Genomic DNA, 25,885 nt, shown 5'->3' with positions numbered 1-25,885 from the left:
AAATCTACAGCTTCCCTTTGATTTGGAGGTGATGATTAGATTATAGAAAGAAAAGCTTGAGGGTCAAATTAGTCCATAATAAAGCATAATCCAGAGACGGAGAACTTTAAAACTGTCACGCACGTCATTGCATGACACGGAGTTAAAGAGCAGCAGCTGCATGAATCAGGCTTTAAATTAATTAAATAAAATCATTATAAATTATAAGTTTGATAGCTTAACTATTTTTATATTTATTTTGATAGCACCTGTAACTGGATGTGTTGCTGTATGTAGTTAAATGATTTAAAAGATGTTGAAAACATAAAAGGTCCATTCAGTAGTTCAGCGCAGCTGGAACCAAAATGGCGCCATGTTCTGAATTGGCGCCACTCTCTGAATTAAGGCACTCTAATGGAAACAGGTTGACTTTAATTGCAGTATTATATATTCAATGACTTTTATTTTGAAATCTGATTGACTTCATCCTTTGTGACATCAAATCGGTTTAAATTAACATATGATGCTTGAATTTTAAAGCCTGTTTATCAACTTTTTTTTGACACAAAGAATGTCATAAAGCAAGAAAACATGTACGGATGACTTATTTTTTTCCTGGCGCTGTGAACATAAACTAAACATCAGAAAGACGTCGGAGAGTTTTCAGTACTTCAGGAATTCTACATATGTCCCTATATCACATATGTCCCTATATCTATTTAAAGCTCTGCATTAAAACGATTAGGCAATTTTACAAAGGATCTGCAAACCTGTGCTTAAAACAGCCCAGTCAACATCCAAGTCGTTGTGCCACGACACCTCCTTCAGGTCAAACCCCAGAGCAGAGCCACTTTTATCTTCCGCGGGTGTCGCTGGCGTGCTTTAGCTAAACTCAGCGCTACTGAACTCGGAGGCAGGTCGATGATTGTAACTGACGCAAATTCTGATTGTGAAAAACGTCACAATTAAAACCTGCAGCTCTGAAAGAAACTGACAAACCTGGAGTCCGAGTCCATGAAGTTTTCTGCAGAACAAGTTGAACCTTTCAGTTTAGGTCCAGAAGAATGTGTAGAATCACAAAATAAAAGTCCCCGAAAAACCCCCTTCTGGCTTTTTCAAAATCAAACATGGTGTACAAGACGTACTTATGCTTTAACTATCCCACTGAAGTTATTGTACTTGGCCCCACAAATCTTAGAAACACGGTGTCTAACCAGATCCTTACTCTGGATGGCATTACCCTGACCTCTAGTAATACTGTGAGAAATCTTGGAGTCATTTTTGATCAGGATATGTCATTCAATGCGCATATTAAACAAATATGTAGGACTGCTTTTTTGCATTTGCGCAATATCTCTAAAATTAGAAAGATCTTGTCTCAGAGTGATGCTGAAAAACTAATTCATGCATTTATTTCCTCTAGGCTGGACTATTGTAATTTATTATTATCAGGTTGTCCTAAAAGTTCCCTGAAAAGCCTTCAGTTAATTCAAAATGCTGCAGCTAGAGTACTGACAGGGACTAGAAGGAGAGAGCATATTTCACCCATATTGACCTCTCTTCATTGGCTTCCTGTTAATTCTAGAATAGAATTTAAAATTTAAATTATTTATTTAAATTTAAAATAAATAAGGTTTTGACTAATCAGGTCCCATCTTATCTTAGGGACCTCATAGTACATATCACCCCAATAGGAGCGCTTCGCTCTCAGACTGCAGGCTTACTTGTAGTTCCTAGGGTTTGTAAGAGTAGAATGGAGGCAGAGCCTTCAGCTTTCAGGCTCCTCTCCTATGGAACCAGCTCCCAATTCGGATCAGGGAAGACAGACACCCTCTCTACTTTTAAGATTAGGCTTAAAACTTTCCTTTTTGCTAAGCTTATAGTTAGGGGTGGATCAGGTGGACCCTGAACCATCCCTTACTTATGCTGCTATAGGCTTAGACTGCTGGGGGGTTCCCATGATGCACTGAGTGTTTCTTTCTCTTTTTGCTCTGTATGCACCACTCTGCATTTAATCATTAGTGATTGATCTCTGCTCTCTTCCACAGCATGTCTTTTTCCTGATTCTCTCCCCTCAGCACCCAACCAGTCCCAAGCAGAAGACTGCCCCTCCCTGAGCCTGGTTCTGCTGGAGGTTTCTTCCTGTTAAAAAGGGAGTTTTTCCTTCCCACTGTCGCCAAGTGCTTGCTCACAGGGGGTCGTTTTGACCGTTGGGGTTTTTCCGTAATTATTGTATGGCTTTTGCCTTACAATATAAAGCGCCTTGGGGCAACTGTTTGTTTGTGATTTGGCGCTATATAAATAAAATTGATTTGATTTGACTTGCTTGCGTCTGGAAAGGCGCTTGCAGCCTCTACCCCCCAAAACAAAGGACACACCCAAATAATCCCCATGACTCATCGGGCAAAATTTTCACCCCCAAAACAACACTGCCAAGTGAGTGGGTTTCCGCTTGCTACTTCGGTTCTGTCCCATAATCAAAAAAACATGCTTAAAATTTTTAAAAAAAGTTTGCCAACCAGGGTGGCAGGAGGTAGGGCGGGGAAAAGTAATGACAAACAAGTGCTGCAGCTATTGATTATTTTAGTAATCAATTATTCTAATGATTATTCTGGCAATTACTCACTAGTAATCGGATAAAATCACTTCTGCGTTTTTAAACATCAATAGTCCAGGGGTCTGCCTAAGCAATGGCACAATGTCACTGCACCAAAGCCTTGCCATTTTGCTGAAATGGTGATGGGATGTGGCTTTCTGATTTGTTTTGTTGTTCCCCAAACACCCTGCTTCACTTTTAAATGTGACAGTAAGTCTATTCAGATGATCAGCGTGGATCATTCTCTTAAAAGGCTTTATGTTTACTCTGTGTGTCGCATTGGAAAGCTGGAGCTTTTGGTGCTAAATTGCTCTAGTCTTTCTGTTTTTTTTCTGGGGACATTATACAGCGCCACACACAGGCTGGCATATGTGCTACAACATTAAACAGAGCTTTGAGGCACAGAATTTGCCCTCAACATTTTTTTATAATTTAACTGAGTTACTCGACTAATCGTTTCAGCCCTAGATGCAACAGCAAAGCACTCCATGGGTGAGACATCCCTTTTCAGAATTGTTTGTTCCAGAGACAGACCTCAGAGGGGTGCAAGACCCTACAGTGGGACACGGGCCTCACAGGGGTGCAGACCCTGCAGTGGGAAACAGGCCTGAGATTCTAAACATCCCAGTGTTTTCCAGCCTGTGTGTGTGCTTGCGTGGTGAGTGTTTTGAACATAACCAAAATCACATGCCACACCCTGATGAGGGCTGAGAAACACGTGGCATGTTAGTGCAGACAGTGGTGAGTTCACACTCGCCTCTAAACTCCCTTCACTCTTCATCTGGTGAGACCCTGCACCCCAAGTCGCACGCTTCATCTCTGCTGCTGTTTTCCGTGGCACTCGCAGTCGTCTCCGTCACTGACATCTCGTACTAGAGCCATATTGTTGCAAAAATGGCCGTTGTGTTTACTGCACACAGGCGACAAACCAACCAACCAACTTACCACTAGACATCGTGTTTGCATCCACGTGCGTCACCTGACTCAACTCCCCAGATAATCAGGTTCTCACCCCCTAAAATGTAGATTTAGACACTTAAATCGGGTTCATAACCTTTCCAGAGGCACAGAGATGTTTAAAGAATAAAAACACTCAAACGTCAGCTAGTTTAGATGTCATGTTGGATGTCGAAAAAGCCAAACGGGATTTTCAGGAACTTTTCGACTGTGACTCTGTACATTTTTCTGGAACCAACCTGAAAATTTCAGCTTGTTCCATTATTTTGCCACTTTTCAGGTCAATGCTCTGTGACTACTTAGAAAGGTGGACGGTCACTATGGTAACCACAACAAAAGCTGTGATTTAACTGATATTTGTTTTCTTTTTTGTGTTGCACAAGCAAAAATAAATATTTAATAAAATACGTAAAAATATAAAATTTTTGTCAGAGCGTCATCATGGGGGGCCTGAGGGGCGTCACTGAGACGTCCCTGAACAAAGGCGAGTCAGAGATCTGAGTGATGAAGAGCTGCAGCCGCCATCTCTCTCCTCCTCCCACAAGATACAAGATAAATTATTGATCATATGCAGGTTAACACCTTCAGGTTGTCCAGGAGGTCAGGAGGTTAGCTCTGGAGACTGAAACAGATGAGAAAGAAGAACCGGCTTCCTTTGATTGCTTTCTAATCACTTCAGAAAGAAGCCCGATTTAACGTCTGACCCCAGCAAGCACCAGAAGACGCCAGCACAGACAGAGAGAGACAGACTCATTTCACTAACACTGACTTGGGCAGGAAGGCCTCCGTCTCCACATCCTTCGCCGGCAATACTGAAGATGAGGAGGAAGAGGAGGAGCTGCCGCCCCCAGGTCTGGGTAAACTGTACATGTAGACGGCGCCGATCACCATCCCCGCCCCCAGTGTGAAATGCAGGTCTACGTAGAAGCCAAAGAGGTAGACAGACGCCACGTGGACACGATGATGGAGATGGAGGTGGCGAAGCCCTTCAGGATGTTGTCGGCGTACTTCACCACCACGGCCACCAGCAGCCCGCAAAGGCTTGGTTGAAGATGACGCACCACACCATGCTGGTGTAGCCAAACAGGAAGCCGCGCTCAGCCACGGCGGCTCCATCATTCCACAACAATCCCAGCGTGCCCAGGATTGAGCCGAAGATGCCCAGCTGGACGTTCCTCAGCCACACAGAGGCAGAGCTTCCCTTCAGGATCTTCTCAAAATAAACACCAGCAAACCCGGACGAAAGACAGCTGATCACCACAGCAACAAGGCCTACAACGTAGCTTTGGTTGGCAGTGTCTGAAACCGATGCCTTCCTTGTTTCCTTCCTGCTGCACCTAAAAAACAGAAATCAAAGGTCAGAGGTGTCCATCAACATCAACCCCAGCAGCGTAAAGCCCAGGGGGAGTGGCCTAAGTGAGGCTGACCTGCACGATGGCGACGCCGGCGAACAGCAACAGCAGAGAGACCCACTGAACCCTTGAAAGAGACTTCCTCAACATCAATCACTGAAAAGAGCCGTGGTCAGGATCTTCAGTTGGTACGTCACCTGACCAGAGAGGAGACGGGAAACAAGAGGAGTGACAGGTGAGGAAGAGGAGAAACAGAGACGACAGACAGGAGGTTTCACCAACAGCAGTCAACCATTGGGACGAAACTTTAGCCCTTCCAGTGTGTCCGTCTAACCTGGAAGGACGCAGCAGGAAGGTTGGAGATGGCGACGTACTGAGGTTATTCTGCAGCGTGTAGATGAGCGAAGGAACGGCGAGCTTCATCGTGTCTTTGTACTGAAACACGACGGAGTCCAGCAAGAACAAGAAGGTGTCCTTCACCTTCACTAAGACAGTAGTGAGACAGAGAGAAAAAGAGACAGAGATAGATAAAGACAAAGAGAGACAAAGAGACACAGAGGAGAGAACACAGAGCGAGAGAGAGAGAGAGAGACAAAGAGTTGGAGAGAAAGAGACAAAGAGACAGACACAGAGACAAAGAGACAGAGGAGAAAGAGAGACAAAGACAATGACAAAAGACAGAGAGAGACAAAAAGAGACAGACAGGCAAAGAAAAAGAGACAAAGTCAGACAGAGAGAGGCAGAGACAATGACAAAGACAGACACAGAGAGAGGGTGACAAAGAGACAGAGAGACAAAGACAAGGAGAAAGACAGAGAGACAATGACAAAGAGACAGAGAGGAGAGAGAGAGAGAGACAAAGAGATGGAGAGAGAGACAAAGAGACAGAGACACAGAGAGGGAGAGACAAAGAGATGGAGAGAGAGACAAAAAGAGACAGAGAGGCAAAGAGAGAGAGAGACAAAGGGACGGACAGAGAGACAGAGACACAGAAAGAGAGAGACGGAGAGACAGACACAGAGAGAGAGACAAAGAGACAGAGACACAGAGAGACGATGACAAAGAGACACAAAGGGAGAGATGGAGAGACAGACAAAGACAGAGAGAGAGACAAAGAGACAATGACAAAAAGACAGAGAGAGACAAAAAGAGACAATGACAAAAAGACAGAGAGACAAAAAGAGACAGAGAGGCAAAGAGAAAGAGAGAGACAAAGTCAGACAGAGAGAGGCAGAGACAGAGACAATGACAAAGAGACAGACACAGAGAGAGGGTGACAAAGAGACAGAGAGACAAAAAGAGACAGAGAGAGACAAGGAGACGGAGAGAGAGACAAAAAGAGACAGAGAGGCAAAGAGAGACAGAGAGGGAGAGATGGAGAGACAGACAAAGACACAGAGAGAGAGACAAAGAGACACAGAGAGACACAAAGAGACAGAGACAATGACAAAGAGACAGACACAGAGAGAGGGTGACAAAGAGACAGAGGGTGACAGAGACAGAGAGACAAAGACAAAGAGACAGACACAGAGAGAGACAAAGAGACAAAGACAAGGAGACAGAGAGAGAGAGACAAAGAGACAGAGACAATGACAAAGAGACAGACACAGAGAGACAGAGAGAGAGAGACAGACACAGAGAGAGAGACAGAGAAAGAGATGGAGAGACAAAAAGAGACAGAGAGAGACAGACACAGAGAGAGAGACAAAGACCAAGAGACAGAGAGAGAGACAAAGAGACAGAGATGGAGAGACAGACACAGAGAGAGAGACAAAGACAAAGAGACACAGAGAGAGAGGCAAAGAGACAGAGACAATGACAAAGAGACAGACACAGAGAGAGAAAGAGAGACAGACACAGGGATAGAGACAAAGAAACAGAGACAAAGAGACATACACAGAGAGAGAGAGAGAGAGAGGCAAAGAGACAGCGAGAGAGACAAGGACACAGGTGTTAACAGGGTTTTTTTTTTTTTTTTACTAATTTGCGTCCTTTGCTGTCTTACATCTTTTCTGAAGCAGGATGATGAGCAGACACGTCATCAGTTTGAGAATCTCAGCCATGATAACAGCCGATGTTGCGAAAAAGCGGTCGCCCGGCAGCGTGCGGACATATCGGATGCTGAGGATGAGCGATGCATTCTGGACCACCAACACCGCCAAGCTGATGTACTTCAGCTTCCTGTTGACTGCACAAGACCGAAAGGACACAAACCTAAAAACCTCTAGGTGTGAAGTGCAGTTAGCGAAACACTGACCCAGCGGCAGTGCTTATGTCAACGACTGTGCACTGTGCTTCAATAGTGTCAGTCCTATTTGACCGACAGGAGCTTTAGGGTCATGATAAATGATCTTTCATCCTCTACTGTTACTCTAACAACAGGTGTGCCTCAGGGTTCCATTCTTGGTCCGTTACTGTTCTCCTTATACATGTGCCATTGAGTTCTGTAATATCCAAACAATCTGTCCTTTCATTCTATGCCGACAATCTGCAAATTTATTTACCAGTCACACAAAATGGGTCCTGTACACTGCTGTCAATACAAAATGCACTGTCAGACAAACACTGGCTGTCACAGAATTTTTACATCTCAATCAGAGCAAGACTGAATGCATTTTGTTTGGCTGCAAACCAGGTGATGTGTTACCGGATTTAGGTGATCTTGCTCATTACAGTCAGTCTACTGTAAGGAACCTGGGTGTCAAATTTGATGAGTTTTTCAAATTTGACAAGCAACTTGACTGTGTAGTGAAAGACAGCTTTTTTCAGATTTGTCTTCTGTCTAAAGTTAAACCTTTTCTTTCGTAGACAGACCTGGAAAAGGCTTTGCATGCCTTTATTAGCTCCCCAGATTGACTACTGTAAAGCACTGTATGTGGGTGTCAACCAGAGCATTCTTCAACATCTGCAGAGGGGTTCAAAACGCTGCAGCCCGCCTTCTGACAAACACTTGCAAACATAATCATATCATTCCGGTGTTGTCCCACTCTCCACTGGCTTCCAGTCATTTTAGGATTGATTTTAAAATCTTTATATTTGATTTTAAGCTATTCATGGACTTGCACCTTCTTAGCTCTGTGAACCTGTTAACTGCATACACAACCACCAGAACTTTGCTGTCCGCTGGTCAGTATCAGCTGGAGGTCCCTCGGACCAAAAGCAGGCAGTGGGGTGACTGCTCTTTTGTTGTGGCTGGGACTAGACTATGGAATTCTTGCCTCTTGAGTTGCGCTCGATCAGAACTTTGTCTGTTCAAGTTAAGCTAAAAACTTATTTGTTCAGAATTGCTTTTAGTACGTAGAGTCTTATGATGGTTGTTTTGTTTGTATGTTGTTGATTTTATGTACAGAGACGTCAAAAGTAAATAGACACCTCTCATAATGCAGTTTTCCTGTGTAATTTCATCAAATTCATAATTTATTTTGTTATGTCGTCATTTTTCATTCAGAATACAGTGAATAATTCCATTTAAGCAGATAGCGATGCCGCGGAAGCAGGGAGCATAAGAATTAACCGATTTTCTAAAAGGGCGGATTGTGGGTCAATCACAGGGTGGACTTAGCCAGCGTCACATTTCACAAAACCTTAAGATACCTCTTGCCACAGGCAAACTGGGTGATTGTACAGTTCACAAGCGAAGGCAAAGAGACAACATCATCCCGCCCAGGTCAACCAGGACCTTCTGAGAGGTGTCATCGGTCTGTGAAGTTGACCATTGAAAAAAAATCCCCATTGCAAAGCCACAGAAAAATACATTTCCATCCTTTGCCAAGGAGTTCTACCATATTTTCAAGTCGTCAGATGGTAAAGAAAACACCTTATTTATGCAGGATAGAGCTCCATTATGAGGGGTGTCTATTTACTTTTGACATGGCACTGTATTCATGTAAAGCACTTTGGTTGAGTGGTTACTGTTGTAAAGTGCTATACAAATAAAGTCTGATTTGATTTGAAAGACTGAAACAAACACCAGCGTCTTTTCATGGCATTCTGTCTCAGATCCCTCTGTCAGACATAACGCTGGTCTTCGGTGGGTTGTAAACCTTTGGTCAGTGACTCTTCTAATCTGACCCAGCAGGTCAGGACATCCACTGATAAACTTGGTCAAAGTGAGTCTGTCACTTTGGTTTCACGGCCAGTCCAATATGGACACAGAACCCCCCCCGACACTTGCAGTCGCCTAAACCATTGAGCGGTTTCCAGTTTAGTTAGGACTCTCTTCAGGAGGGCAGGCAGGAAAGTGGGACAGATTTAAAGCTCTTGGCCACAACGATACCAAGAAACTGGTAATCTGGCAAAAATGATTCACTTCACCAGAACCACAAACTCTTGAGACGCCCTGAGGACCCGCTGACAAACTTCAGTCTGGTTTTAGAGTCCAGCATGGAGTTGCCTCTGCTGACACTTTATTGTTCTTTTGTTCCTTGAGCTCTGTGCCGCCTCTGACATCTGGCTTAATCATTTACAGACTGGCGTTGATGTCAACGCCACAACCTCTCAATCCAACTCTTCAATCCAATTTGATCCGTCAATCCATACATTTTATTCATTACATTATAGACATTTATAATTGTATTATTTATTCCTGCAGAATCCCAAGTGTCCATCCCCAAGTCCATTTTGTTTTTCACTCATCTTCAACCGCTTATCCAAGATCGGATCGCGGGGGCAACAGCTCCAGCAGGGGACCCAAACTTCCCTTTTTCCCATCCACAAAATACCAGGAAGTAAAAATGTCCTCATTACTTTTTTATGCAGATGACACTCAGATCTTCATCTCCTGGAATCCCTCATATTGCAAAAATGAAACATTTATATCCAGACACCTCAGTTACTGCAACTTCCCATACACTGTTATCTACAGGACAAACCTAACAGACGCTCAGCCTGTCCAAATTCTGCAGCCAGACTGCTGTCCATTCCATGGCTTCCTGTCTGGGTCAGAACTTGGTTCAAGACCGTCCTCTCATGTTCTAAGGACTTTTCAATTTCAATTTCAATTTATTTTCATTTATATAGCGCCAAATCACAATAGAGTTGCCTCAAAGTGCTTCACACAGGTAAGGTCTAACCTTACCAACCCCCAGAGCAACAGGCAGATTCTCACGAAATCCAGATTTAAAATGATTCCAACTTCAAAATTTTCAAAAGGCATTTGAAGACAAATTTCCAATTAAGCATCTAAGATTAATGTCTGAACTTACTAAAAACATTATTATTAGACATTGTTTTGGGAATTTTGTATAAAATTACAGGTATTTTAGATATTTAGTGCAGAGAAAATATCATTACCGCAACATGAAATCACATCAAATATATTGTTACATACTTTATTTTTAAAGTAGGTTATTAACACTTATGTTAAGATGTATATATGTCCCAGGAAAGATTACTTTGTTATATTTCTAAATAAAAAATAAAAAATAAAAAAAATCATAAGTTGTCTCACCGCAATATACCCAATGATTATATCATCTTTTTTTTAGGATATTTCTTGACAACTGACAAATATAATGGTTTTTGTTAAAGGGATTAAAAAGTAATCCTATAAATTGTATCAACAGAATTACAAACTAAAACAATTTTATAATTATTAAATAATTTGCAAATAAACACATATTGCGGTAATGACAACAGTGTTTCGGAAATGAAACTGTTTCGGAAATGAGACTGCAACACATTCATAGATCAGCAATGATTCATATTTAACATACAATGTCACTATTTATAGAATATATTTTTATAAACAAAGCATTTCCATTCAACTTAATTTCATTCATTCACTTCATTTAATTGTATATTCAATTATGAGTCAGTTATACAACATACAATTAAGTAAAAACAGTAAGTAAACAAGGAAATTGCAGTGTATCACAGTCATACAAACACAAACATTCAGTGGTAAAATAGAACAGTAATGAATCTTAACCCCATTTTTTATTTAGAACTATAGAGCTATAGATTTAATGGAATAGTAGGCCAATTCATTTATGTACGCTTTTGTGCTTTGCCCATATATCAGGTTAAAACACAGAAATGGCCGGCAGAGGAGGGTGACAGGAAGTGGTTCCGGAATTATGTCCCTAATGTCCCCGACTGTAGTACCAGACCCTTTCCCCTGGAAATCTTATGCTTCCCCAGCACAGCTCATGGTGTCAACTTCATATTGGCCATCAGTGACCTGTTTTTATAAGTAAAACAAAAACATTTTTTTAAAGAGTGGCTGATCTAGCATTTGCAGCACAATATTAGAACTGGACTGACTAAGCAAGTCTAACAAGAATTAAGATGTATTTTTCCATTGACACAGAAATCTTGAAAGGAAATTCACCTGTGTAACTATACCAGGGAACAACTCAGCATCATATTCAACTAGGACCCACTGTCCAACCTCTATGGTAGCCTCGGCGTCAGGGTGCTCCTCTCTTTCAGAGAAGACATGGCAGTGTGGAGAGAAGCATGGACAGTTTTTGTCACAAAAACATGACACTTCCCTTGTGTTAATGACCCCAGGGGTTGTGGATGTCAGCTGTTTCATGAATAAGAAAGAACAGTTTAACTATGTCAGAGAAATTTTGTCACAACCAATTAATCACAATAAAATAAAGCAAAGACCAGCAATCAGTACTTTAAGTGCTTTATCTTTGCAAAGAGGGAGCCTGCCACAACAGCAAGGCCATGAACAAAACTCCAAAGGGAGTCTATCAATCTAGCACTAGATAATAATGGGATGTAGAGGGCTATGTAAGTAGTAAAGATGTTTTTTGTGAGAATGTCCTAAAAGGGAATTAACTTATACTCAACAAAATATAAACGCAACACTTTGGTTTTGCTCCCATTTTGTATGAGATGAACTCAAAGATCTAAAACTTTTTCCACATACACAATATCACCATTTCCCCAAATATTGTTCACAAACCAGTCGAAATCTGTGATAGTGAGCACTTCTCCTTTGCTGAGATAATCCATCCCACCTCACAGGTGTGCCATACCAAGATGCTGATTAGACACCATGATTAGTGCACAGGTGTGCCTTAGACTGTCCACAATAAAAGGCCACTCTGAAAGTTGCAGTTTTGTTTTATTGGGGGGGGGATACCAGTCAGTATCTGGTGTGACCACCATTTGCCTCATGCAGTGCAACAACATCTCCTTCGCATCATCCGTGAAGAGAACACCTCTCCAACGTGCCAACACCAGCAAATGTGAGCATTTGCCTACTCAAGTCGGTTATGACGACGAACTGGAGTCAGGTCGAGACCCCGATGAGGACGCCTAGCATGCAGATGAGCTTCCCTGAGACGGTTTCTGACAGTTTGTGCAGAAATTCTTTGGTTATGCAAACGATTGTTTCAGCAGCTGTCCGAGTGGCTGGTCTCAGACGATCTTGGAGGTGAACATGCTGGATGTGGAGGTCCTGGGCTGGTGTGGTTACACGTTGGTCTGCGGTTGTTGAGGCCGGTTTTGGATGTACTGCCAAATTCTCTGAAACGACTTTGGAGACGGCTTATGGTAGAGACATGACATCAATACACGAGCAACAGCTCTGGTTGACATTCCTGCGTCAGCATGCCAATTGCACGCTCCCTCAAATCTTGCGACATCTGTGGCATTGTGCTGTGTGATAAAACTGCACCTTTCAGAGTGGCCTTTTATTGTGGGCAGTCTAAGGCACCTGTGCACTAATCATGGTGTCTAATCAGCATCTTGGTATGGCACACCTGTGAGGTGGGATGGATTATCTCAGCAAAGGAGAAGTGCTCACTATCACAGATTTAGACTGGTTTGTGAACAATATTGGAGAGAAATGGTGATATTTTGTATGTGGAAAAAGTTTTAGATCTTTGAGTTCATCTCATACAAAATGGGAGCAAAACCAAAAGTGTTGCGTTTATATTTTTGTTGAGTGTATTTATTATCTTATCAAATTTATTTATAGTAATATTTAACTTATCAACCTTTGACTTACTTGATGTATTTTCATGGTTCTTGGAACTGCTTTAATTTGTGGAGGAACCAATTCATTGTTCTCCTTAATTTTTTCCTCTGACACCTTGTAAAGAGTCACAGATTAATTATTTTGTAGTTTGTCAAATAGAGAATTGACATCTGGAATGCTGGTTCCATATGAGACAATTCTATCTGCCAGGTTTTTTAAGGCCCCACCAACGCTGTCTGGTGCACCTTTTCCATGTGATGCCTCTGTGAAATTCCATGTTATCCACTGAAACCCATGCATGAACGGCACAGTGGAGGCCAGATAGAAGGAAGTCTTGTTCTATACTGAGAGGTTGGGCCATCTGAGATGAAGTGAATATTGAGGACCTCTGGATGCTTTTTTCTGATGTCTTTGAGAACTGGCTCAAGATGAGCCCATGTTGCAATTGCATCATGTTGCAAGCAAGCCGCAATGGATGCAAATGCCTCCACCCTTCCCCTGCTGAGGTAGAGTACCCCAGTATGGAGAGTCACCTGCTGGTTCCCACCTCCAAAATGTGTGTCCCTGATCTCGCGTGCATACTTACAACTGTAATTCTCATTGTAGTCGATGTGCACAGCAACATCAGTGTCACTGAAGGTGTCTTTCAAAGATTTCAATGTAAAATATTGGTGTCTGATGTTGAACACGTGCACAAAAAAAATCGGGAGATGTTCAACTGTTAGAGCTAACAACTTCTCCATTGAAGAGCTCCTATTTTCAAGGAAGATATTTTTAATTTCCTTCTCTTCTTTCGATCCATCTTTTGCTGTCTTTGCAACGCTCACAGATCTTGTCACCCACTCCTGCCAGGTAACAATGTTACCCTTTATTAATGGGTCCAGCATTGCAGGAAATGCCTTGCCTTTGCAATATTTACATCTGTTATACATACAGGCAATGTTGTTAGTGTTGCACACACTGGACTCCACAATATCTCCTGTGCTTGACATTTCAGTAATCCCAAGATGATGGAGTTTTTTTATTTTCAAGATGAAGTTTTCATGGAGTTTGCAAGCACATGTATCTCTTCTGGACTTTGGCCTGATAATCCAGAACGGCCTCAACCTGAAGAATTGAGCTTTGGAGACACGTAGATGGGGGTTTTCATTACAGAATTTCTGATGAAGATTACCATCCACTGAGTGCATCATTAGGCTGGTTAGGCTTCTCTACGAACTACGTAAGCACTCTGATCATCTTATTCGGCTATTCTAATTTGAACACCCTGCGGTTTTGCAAGTTCTCCCACCTAGAAATCATGGAGGGGTCTGAAATTTTCATCTTAGGTGCATGTCCACTGTGAGAGACAATCTAAAAAAAAAATAAAAAAAAAATCTGGAAATCACAATGTATGATTTTTTTAATAATTTATTTGTATGTTACTGCTGCAAATAAGTATTTGAACACCTACCAACCAGCAGAATTCTGGCTCACACAGACCTGTTAATTTTCTTTAAAAGCCCTCTTATTCTGCACTCTTTGCCTGTATTAATTGCAGCTGTTTGAACTTGTTACCTGTATAAAAGACACCTGTTCAATCAATCACACTCCAACCTGTCCACCATAGCCAAGACCAAAGAGCTGTCTAAGGACACCAGGGACAAAACTATAGACCTGCACAAGGCTGGGATGGACTACAGGCAAGTAGCTTGGTAGAAGACAACAACTGTTATGATTATTTATTAGAAAGTGGAAGAAACACAAGATGACTGTCAATCTCCCTCGGTCTGGGATTCCATGCAAGATCTCACTTTGCGGCGTAAGGATGATTGTGAAAAAAAAACTCAGAACTACACAGGAGGACCTGGTCAATGACCTGAAGAGAGCTGGGACCACAGTTACAAAGATTACATTAGTAACACATGATGCTGTCATGGTTTAAAATCCTGCAGGGGAGCAAGGTCCCCCTGCTCAAGCCAGCATGTCCAGGCCCGTTTGAAGTTCACCAGTGACCATCTGGATGATCCATAGAAGGCATGGGAGAAGGTCGTGTGGTCAGATGAGACCAGAATAGAGCTTTTTGGAATCAACTCCACTTACCATGTTTAGAGGATGAGAACAACCCCAAGAAAACCATCCCAACCGTGAAGCATGGGGGTGGAAACATCATACTCTGGGGGTGCTCTTCTGCAAAGGGGACAGGACGACTGCACCGTATTGAAGGGAGGATGGATGAGGTCATGTATTGTGAGATTTTGGACACATATTCATATACCAGCATCATCACCGCCCCACTGGTCCAAGCCTCATTACCTAACGCTTCTCCAGTGCAAAGTACCTGTCCTCCTGGTACACCAGCGTCATGGTCTGGAAACAGGTGCGATACTTGATCTCTCCAGGCACGGGTTGGGGGCCTTGGATGTGACTCTTAGCCATGTCGAAGGGGTTGTTGATACAGGACGATATGGTACCAGACACCACAACATTCATGCCAAAGCTGATGTTTGTATCACCCAGTACCTTCCTGTCCGTGCACATCACCACATATGAAGTACTTTTCCAGTTGTCCAAAATTGCTTCCCCTCCATCCAGTGTCTTTCACCTGCTCACTGAATTTCACACACAAGTCTTCCTCCTTCAGCTTCCATCTGATCCTTTGTTGAGCTCTCACTCTTCTTATTTACCTCTAAAGTCATCCTACAAACCACCACCTTATGTTGTCTAGCTACACTCTCTCCTGCCACCACCTTAGTCTCCTTTCCTTTAGTTTGCATTTCCTACACAGAATGTAGTCCACCTGTGTGCACCTTCCTCCACTCTTATGTCACCCTGTGCTCCTCCCTTTTCTTAAAGTAGGTGTTCACTACAGCCATTCCATCCTTATTGCAAAATCAACTACCATCTGTCCTTCCACATTCCTGTCCTTGATATCAGATCTACCCATTACTTCCTCATCACCTCTGTTCCCTTCAAACATGCACATTGAAGTCCGCTCCTATCATCACTCTTTCACTCTTGGGTTCACTCTCCACCACCTCATCTAACTCACTCCAGAAATCTTCTTTATCCTTCATCTCACAACCTACCTGAGGGGCATAAGCACTGATGATATTCATCACCACCCCTTCAATTTCCAACTTCACACTCATCACCTTGTTGGACACTCGCTTAACCTCCAACACACTCTGAACAGAATCTTCCTTTAAAATGACCCCAGCACCATTTCTCTTCCTATCCTCATCATGATACAACAACTTGAACCCACCTCCTATGCTCCTGCTCTTACTTCCCTTCCACTTTGTCTCTTGCACACACAATGTCTACATCCCCATCATATCAGCTAGCATTCAAAGTCCAGACTCCCACTTCCACCCTTCTAGTTTTCCTCTTCTCCCTCTGTGGACACGTTCTCCTCCTCTTCACCCAGCAGAAATTGGACAATTTGTCCAAATCTGATGCTTGTATCAGCAGAAATTCTCAAATTGTCCATTTCTGCAGAAATCCAGCAGAAATTGGACAATTTCAATTTGCCAACCAGGCCTCGACCAATCCAGTACGGAATTTCGATTTCTGCATGCATATCTGATTGTGGCTCTTCCTGACAACGACCCTCCTCATTTATCAGGCTGGGGACTGGCACTCAGAATGTACTGGCTGCACACCCCATGTGGCTGATCACTGTTATTCATAAAATGATTTCTAAAAATCATTTTATTTTTAATCTAAATCTTTTTTCTTCTTGCTGTAAATTATTTAATGGCTGACTCGCACTTAGGTGCATGGTCACCTTAGTGATGACGCCACAAAATCCCCAAAATAAGATTAAAAAATTACATAAAAATAAAATCACAGACATCCAAAGAAGAAACTATCCAACACTAAAAAAGTGTTCATATTTTTGCATGTAAGATAATTTCTAAATGCATTTAAACTAATTAGCATGTTTTTAAATTAACTTTATTCACAGTTTGAGATCTGAAAGTTTGTTTTCATCTCCAACATTAAAAACTGGAACAGAGTGTTTCTGCCAACAGATTTCACTTTCGACTTTTAATAACCATATAAATATCCAGTTTTATGGGCAGTCAGCAACTTTCTCTCAGGCTCTGTTGTTTTGAATAATTGGTCTTTAAAACTATCTGAATCTGATCCATGTCGACCTTAAACATGAGAACGCTGTCAGATGACTTATGATTTGCCCATCTATATATAAACCTGAATTATGTCCAGCACCAAGCACCCAACAAACAAAGATCAGTCTCTGGAGACAGAACTGTCTCATAGTCACTGTAAAACAGAGTTTTGAAAACTGGTTCAGCACCACAGCAACGTGCAATGGAATCAGTCCGTCAGCCACTCCCTCAGTCAACCAGTCCGTCCGTCAGCCACTCCCTCAGTCAGTCAGTCCCTCAATAAAATAAATAAATGGACTGCATGTATATAACGCTTTTCCATCTGCAACAGACGCTCAAAGCGCTTTACAATAATTCCTCACATTCAGCCCGATGTGAGGGTGCTGCCATACAAGGTACTCACTACACACCGAGAGCAACTAGGGGATTAAAGACCTTGCCCAAGGGCCCTTGGTGATTTTCCAGTCAGGCTGGGATTTGAACAGAGGATCCTCTGGTCTCAAGCCCAATGCTTAACCACTAGACCATCACCTCCCCTAATCACTCAGTCAGTCAGTCAGTCAGTCTGTCTATGTTCAATGTGCTCAGTGATGAACACAAATGAGACCTGATTCAAATCCTTTTGAACTTTTTAAACTGGTGCGGGTTTAGTGAGGCTCCGCCCACACGTCAAATCACTAAACATGTTTTGACAGTTATGTTCTGTTCTTTTGAGCATTTTACTGATCAGAGCCTGGCCATCAATAAAACAAGCAAAGATGATTGTTTTTATGGCTGTGAGACAATTAAAGGTGTTGTGATGCGTCACCGGCTAGTTAACAGTTCTTTGGTTCAGCTCAGAATAAACAAGTTGCTGACGACTGTGAACACATCGTTAAACACCAAATGCACCCTGCAGGACCATTCTGGTATCACAAAAATATTTAATTATAATGATTTATAAAATGCACTCTAACGAGCACAGATTACTGAGCTCCCATCACACCTCTGAACGCATCACGACTCTTTCAAGAACAGCAGGATATTATAGTTTCTTTCATAGCTGGCCTTTCTAGAGTTTTAATTTGGGTTCAATTGTAACAGACAGAAACCCAATTTCATAAATCAAATAAAGTGTAAAGACGCTGCACATGAAGAGAACAAAGTGACATCACCAGCCTCAACTCCAGATCTGTGATCAACAGCCTCGAGTATGACAGCTCCCGGTCGATCTCTGGACTTATTTAAATAAGTACTCTGCACTTTAATGTCTTAAAAACACCAGCTAAAGTCCAGTGATCTCCTCCTGAAGATGTTGGACCACAATTATTTCCTTCAGTCACATCTTCACCCATAAACCAGTTAATGAGGAGTTACAAGACTGATTCTTCTGTAACCCCAAACCTTTGTTCGAGGGACATAAAGCCACACCTGGAAGCAGGTGCTGATGCTGCATTTATGGAACCACCTCAAGTCCAGGATGGCAACTATGCAGACAGACAAAAGGTCTGACACCACCCTTCCAAAGAAAACTATCTGCCACAGCCAGGTGAAAAACATGATCTTCTCCAGTCTCTGGGCTCCTCCACACTGAGACACCTGTGTCCTGGATCATGTCCAGAGAAACTCCCCACATGGACTAAATGTGGTGTCTGATGTTCCCTCAAAGTGTCAGTGATCCTCCTCATTCGAGTTTCACTAAGTCACTGGACACCAAGATTCTCCACAGAGACCTGGGCCTCATGTACAAAGACTTGCGTGGATTTCCTGGAACATGCCGTACGCAAAACCCAGAAACTGGTGTATGTACAAAAATATTCGGATGTTCAACTTCATTTCTTTTTAATTTTAATGAAAACAATAATGAAATCATTATGTTTGGTTGTTGTCCATCAGATTGTTCTGCTGGATTCTGGGCCCTTTGACTTCGAACATTCGGTCTTCTGTGAAAAATCTTGGCGTAATGTCTGACGACAGGTTGAAACTTGATGGTCAAGTGAACTCGGTTGTGAAAAAGTTTTTTTTTCCATTTGTGGACTTAAGCGAAAGTTAAAGGGTACTTGTCATACAAAGGCTGAGACTGTGATCCATGTTTTTGTTACTACACAGCTGGATTACTGTAGCTCATTGTACTACAGCCTTGATCAGTCGCTCTTGCACTGCCTGCAGCTGGTGCAAAACACAGCTGCCTGTCTTGTTACTGGCAGGTGCAATCGGGACCATATATCCCATCCTGGCCTCGCTGTACTGGCTTCCAGCTGCTTTTAGAATCAATTTTAAAAATGTATCATTTGTTTTTAGCCCCTCGGTACTTGTCTTAGCATCTCTGAGTCTATGCCCCTGCTTGAACACTGAGATCTGCCAATCAATTTGTAACTGGTTTAAGATGAGATTAAACCCTAAAGGTGACGGGGCCTTTATGGCTACGGCCCCAAGGCTCTGGAACAATTTGTCCTGCCACATCAGCTCTGCCGGATCAAAGGAGCTTTTTAAATCATCTTCATAGACACATCTATTCTCCCTGGCTAAGAGGCTCACTTGGCAAATTTTTAAATTTATGTACATTTACTTTCATGTTCTATTCATAGTACTGTATCTTTTATTGATTTTGGTGATTGGAATAGTACAGCAGTTTGGTCAACCTCAGTTGTTTTAAATGTGCTTTATAAATAAACTTTGAGTTGAGCTGAGATGTATCAAAGTGTGAGTACGCATGGATCCAAGCACATTCCGTTTGTACATCCCACTGAATGAGGAACTGAGCCCACATGCAGACTAGGCATGTGGAGATTAATCGATATAAATCAGTGTCTAGATACAAACGTGCGATACGAGTGCATGAGTTAATTGATGGGGTGAAATCGTGTTGCTCACTTGCTGCCTGCTTGCGTCAATTTTTTCCGAGGCACACTAAATGCACCACAGACGGTTCGGGACACCGGAGCGGCCGTTGTTTGAGGGCATTTATCGAGAAAATGATTTTTCTACATCAATTGCAGAGTGCTGCGGGTCTGCCGTCTGCTTGAAGCAACGAAGCAGCGGTTCGATCTGCTGTTCGCTGGTTCTCCACTTCACTGGTTTTCAGAAGCGCAGGTCCGCAATTTCTTCATTAACCCTCTCAAAGCCATTTAAAGATGTCAATCGTGAGTCACCTTTGTGTGGATTAAAGTCACAAACTGAGACTCTTGTCTTCTTGTGGGCAAGAAACGAGAATATCCTCCGTTCCACACCAGTTTTACATGATGCTTCTCTGGCATGAGCACCAGCCGGTATTAAAAGAAGTTGTCCATGAGGTAAAGGAAATAATAATATTCCTGTTTTGTGGGACTAAGTGCGCAGTCAGAATTAATAACTTCAGAGTGAATTGCTGTTTAAATCAAATGACACCTCATTCCAAACATTCAAACATTATAATACATAGAATAAACTACAACCGACCAAAACCGGAGTTTTTCCCCAAAATGAGACATCCTGTGTTTTTTATAAATTACATTCCTGACGTGCAACAGCAGGCTGCAGAGCTCAGCTCAGAGTCTATGGCATTACATTGCGCCATTAATATCTGAAAGGAATGCTTTTGACAAAAAACTACAGATTTTGTTTATTTCTATTTATGTCCAGAGATTAAGAATCCATCATGTACATCAAGGATCTAGTGACCATGTACAGATTTAGATTTTTATTTACAATAGTGTTCAGAATAACAGTAGTGCTATGTGACTAAAAAGATTAATCCAGGTTTTGAGTATATTTCTTATGTTACATGGGAAACAAGGTACCAGTAGATTCAGTAGATTCTCACAAATCCAACAAGACCACGCATTCATGATATGCACACTCTTAAGGCTATGAAATTTGGCTATTATAAAAAAATAGTAGAAAAGGGGGTGTTCACAATAATAGTAGCATCTGCTGTTGACGCTACAAACTCAAAACTATTATGTTCAACTGCTTTTTTAGCAATCCTGTGAATCACTAAACTAGTATTTAGTTGTATAACCACAGTTTTTCATGATTTCTTCATATCTGCGAGACATTAATTTTGTTGGTTTGGAACCAAGATTTTGCTCATTTACTAGTGTGCTTGGGGGTCATTGTCTTGTTGAACACCCATTTCAAGGGCATGTTCTCTTCAGCATAAGGCAACATGACCCTCTTCAAGTATTCTGACATATCCAAACTGATCCATGATACCTGGTATGCGATATATAGGCCCAACACCATAGTAGGAGAAACATGCCCATATCATGATGCTTGCACCACCATGCTTCACTGTCTTCACTGTGAACTGTGGCTTGAAGTCAGAGTTTGGGGGTCATCTTCACAAACTGGCCCTTGGACCCAAAAAGAACAGTTTTACTCTCATCAGTCCACAAATATTCCTCCATTTCTCTTTAGGCCAGTTGATGTGTTCTTTGGCAAATTGTAACCTCTTCTGCACGTCTTTTATTTAACAGAGGGACTTTGCAGGCTTCACACAGCCGTTTTCTAACTGTCACAGCACTTACAAGTAACTCCAGACTGTCTTGATCATCCTGGAGCTGATCAATGGGTGAGCCTTTGCCATTCTGGTTATTCTTCTATCCATTTTGATGGTTGTTGTCCGTTTTCTTCCACGCGTCTCTGGTTTTTTTGTCCATTTTAAAGCATTGAAGATCATTGTAGATGAACAGCCTATAATTTTTTGCACCTGCGTATACGTTTTCCCCTCTCCAATCAACTTTTTAATCAAACTACGCTGTTCTTCTGAACAATGTCTTGAATGTCCCATTTTCCTCAGGCTTTCAAAGAGGAAAAGCATGTTCGACAGGTGCTGGCTTCATTCTTAAATAGGGGACACCTGATTCACACCTGTTTGTTCCACAAAATTGACAAACTCACTGACTGAATGCCACACTACTATTATTGTGAACACCCCCTTTTCTACTGTTTTTTTTTTTTTTTTTTTTTTTTTTTACTAATAGCCCAATTTCATAGCCTTAAGAGTGTGCATATCATGAATGCTTGGTCTTGTTGGATTTGTGAGAATCTACTGGTACCTTGTTTCCCATGTAACAATAAGTAGTATACTCAAAACCTGGATTAATCTTTTTAGTCACATAGCACTACTATTATTCTGAACACTAATGTATGTCCAGAGATCCAGTGACCAATTTCATATTTATTTACTTTAAGACTCAATAAAATGCTGTTGACATAGAAAACCTGTAAAGCCTACTTTTAGTACACAGAAAATTCACAAGAGGTATTAAGGGAATCGATAAAGAATGGGATCGATAAGCAGAATCGATGATGGCATCGATATCAATAAAATATTAATACACATCCCTAATCGTATCGCATTGTCAGGAACAGAATGGTCATCAAATACATACCTAATTGCATCAAATCGTGAACGGGGTAAATTGAACTGCATCGTATCGTCATACGTATAGCTGCTAGTGTATTGAGGTGTGTATTGAATCATTGCCAGTGATGAGATTCACATGCCTAATGCAGATGCACCAAGCTCCTCCCTTTCCACACCCCTATTTAAATATGCACATGTATTTAAATAGGCCATGGGGATTCCCCTCTCTGTCAGGAATGATCACGGTAATTAAACGAAATTAACCGAGTGCACTAGAGTTGAAGTGGAGTAAATGAAGTAATTGAAGTGGAGACAGACGGGAATATTTTAATTTGGTAGCCTGTCACCCAGAGTAAACAAAATGGAAGCAGTGCACACACTGACGTTAAAGAGAATGAAGTGTGGCTGACAGTGTGTAACATCACAATTATACGGACGCACTGATTGACAAATACTGAACACAGGGAGACAATTGGGGGCCTGTCAAGAAGCTGTAGTTCCACCATCAAGAAACAAACAAAAAATGTATAAATAACACTATACATATCTGAATACGCACATGCCCAAATGTGCCAGCGCTGGTTCATTCATAACAATTACGCAAATAAACTATTTACTCATTGCGCACATGCCAGACAGGGCATGAGTTATGGTTAGGGTTCTGGGGGTGGTTAGAAATAGTAAAATAAAAACTGCATCACCGAAATGTCACTCATCTCATGACGGGAGCAAGTAAAAAAAGTGCAAGACTGGGTTGCTCCAACCACGTTGTTAGTCAGGGTGAATGAGTCATGCATTGAACCAGGCCACCTAGTCACCATGTTAGTTAGATGCATTTGCACATCACACAACATTTGAACACTGATGTTTCCTATTAACAAAAACCTATTCATCATGTGATGGCACCTTCATAGCAAAATGTGTGCACTTTGTGGCTCTGATTACATTTGGAAAAACGGCTCTCGCTGCAAAACACGCTGTAATGTTTGAATGTACCTGATGACATTTGGATGATTGCGGCTCGGCTCAAGGTTGACTGGCACATTCCTGACCGATCAGCCAGCTTCCACTGGAATGCCCCTGTTGCCAGGAAGCCCAGCGTGGTCAACACCTGCGTGGGCACAGACACCCTGGCTCCTCGCTGTATTGTGTTCTGCTGCAGTTCTGTGCGCAACTCCAGTTAACAGTGGCCTTGGTAATCGATATTGGCTTATGAGCCAATTATCATCATTTATAAGTAAATCCTTGCATCCCCTGAATACACGCTCACGTCAGATTGCACCATTTACCAGGTCCTCTAACAACACTAACGTGGCCGCTGTTAGTGGCATTTTCCGCATCACTTTGCGTGTGCTTTTACATCCATCCATCAACACACCCAACATGTGGGTGTGTTAATTGTTCATCAGTGTGTCTCTGAAGTGCACATCACTCTAATGGACTTCATGTTTTCACACTTAACAGTTCCCAGCATCACTTCCACGTGTCGGCAGCGAAACAATAACTGTAGAAACGTGCGTACGCCAGCCAGGATTTTTCCACGGTCATTTCAGTTTTGATACATCTGAACGTTAGCGTGAAGACGGACGTACGCCACGTTTTTATGCGTATCCACGCTTTGTACATGAGGCCCCAAAGACATCCAGTCATCACCTGAAGACAGAATCCAAGCCTCAACAAACACCTCTGACCTTTGACCCCATGACTGTCTCTGGATCTTAAAGGCTGAGGACCCAGAGACGTGGACGTCCCTGCTGGGATAGGTAAACATGTTGGATATTGTATTTTCCCAGATTTGCTACAAAACACAAGACGTTAGCTTAACTGTACATTTTATCGTCTCTCAAAACACTGCAAACTTTAATTTATCTTCGCCGAGTGAAGTTATCATTCATCCTTTTTTGTGTAATTTTTAATTTTCCCTTCAAATAATTATCTGGCTTTAGCTTTCCACCTGCACAGAATAATATCACACAAATCTATAGGATTATTAAACCTCCCTCCATCCCTTAAAATATGACATTTTTCCTTTAAATCTCTCATCTTTCCCTCAAAATGTTACTTTATTCCAATTAAACATCGCAAACTTAGAGTTAATTTTCAAACTTCATTTTTTTAAAGCTGGAAACGTTACAACTTCTTACAAATAAGTTATTCCTGAAGAAAAAAAATGTTTCGCCTCAATCCTGAAGTTTCTGACAAGAAGCCTTGTTTTAAAGGATTCATTATTTTGGACGTCATCGTGAGCAGTGGCGTGATGTGATGGGAGCCATCTCTGAGCACTTAAAAATAAAGTCTTTTTTAAAATGTACATTCACAGAGTTTACAGACTGTACAAAGATCCGTGTTTGAGTCCGTGGTCAGACTCCATGAACACCGCCCACGGGATCGTATGGCTTCTGTACAGATGAGAGCAAAAGGCACCAGTTACCGCCATCGTCACGCCAACAGCCACATTCCACCAGAAACCTTTTCACTGTGCAGCCACGTCTCTCCAAAAATATGCCCGACCTCTGCCAGAAAAACAGGAACCTTTTAACACATTTTTGACCTTCTCATCTGTCAGCAAGACATTCAGCTGAGACGATGCAGAAAAAAAAAAAAAATGAGTGAATTAACAACCAGCTCTGAATTTAATGCCACAAATCCACACACCAGGCTGCAGCTGAGGCTAGAGAAGGAGGAGGAGGAGGACAGTGTTGTGTTGCACAGGGAGAAGGTTTCTGCACACCATCAGATCAAACCTCCACATCCTCCAGTAGGGACATAAACCGTGTCTAATTCAGCGTAAGGCTTCTCCTGATTTTCATCAAGTTACTCTAAAAGAAAAAAGTGTTTTAAGGCAGAGAGGACGGAACGTGGTCAGGGGTTTCTCCCATGTGGTGGCAGATGGAGCTGCTCCTCCTCTTGTGCTTTGAGTTAGTCTGAGATGTTGACAGCAGCAGAAGGAGGCGCAGCCTCTCCTCCATGTCTGATGTGGAGGAGAAGGAGAGAGAGGTTAGAGAGGAGACCAAAGCCAGAGCTGTTAGGGGAGGAGCTACACATCCAGTCAGGAAACCACCCAAAAAACATTCCCTGCTTCCACCTTCATCAGTGCAACCATTTCACCAAAGTCCCAAAGAATTCCCAAAATTCCGACTGATGAATACAAAGACTCAAAATATTTAACTTCAGTTTAAACATTGTTATACACAACTAAATTTTTTCTACACACAAAATTCTAGTCACTATAAAAAGTCACCCCCTGACCTTTTATACATTTTAACTGTTTCAAGAGATTTTCAATATAGCACTTAAATAGTGCTTATATAAGCTTTAACTAAGTGAACTATGCCAACAGAATTATTTTGAAGTGTTGCAGACAAGATTTTTTCTTCATATTTTCCTGAACAAACTAATCAGTTATCACCTTTTTTTTCCCAGATTAAATTCTTTATCTTTTTTTTTTTTAGATCAGATGTGTCAAAAACATTACTGTACATTAAATTGTGCATTTTATTGAAGGACTTTTATTCTGACAGTCACAATCAGAAGGACCTGACAGTTTATACTTCATCCCTGATGTGGAATAGAAACTAGTGTGCCTTAATTGAGAGAATGGCAACATGACGAATCAAA

The 25,885-nt window shown here is 41.9% G+C and overlaps 1 protein-coding gene and 1 pseudogene across 2 annotated transcripts in view; both read right to left on the bottom strand.

Annotated features, from left to right (window-relative positions):
* Positions 1–4,282: 4,282 nt before the first annotated feature.
* Positions 4,283–15,241, bottom strand: LOC117511421 (annotated as a pseudogene).
* A 9,323-nt stretch (positions 15,242–24,564) lies between these two features.
* Positions 24,565–25,885, bottom strand: part of LOC117511929 (UDP-galactose translocator-like) — a 33,188-nt gene continuing 31,867 nt past the window's right edge. The window contains exon 6 of one of the 2 annotated variants that reach the window (XM_034171868.1): positions 24,565–25,238. In XM_034171868.1, coding sequence (XP_034027759.1) covers positions 25,187–25,238 — 52 coding nt within the window. In that variant the 3' untranslated portion in view covers positions 24,565–25,186. The remainder of the gene's footprint in view (positions 25,239–25,885) is intronic. The other variant, XM_034171869.1, reaches the window with a different exon arrangement.

The sequence above is a fragment of the Thalassophryne amazonica genome, chromosome 6 (genome assembly GCF_902500255.1).
Source record: "Thalassophryne amazonica chromosome 6, fThaAma1.1, whole genome shotgun sequence".
Taxonomy (NCBI): domain Eukaryota; kingdom Metazoa; phylum Chordata; class Actinopteri; order Batrachoidiformes; family Batrachoididae; genus Thalassophryne; species Thalassophryne amazonica.
This window is presented reverse-complemented; position numbering and strand designations above follow the sequence as displayed.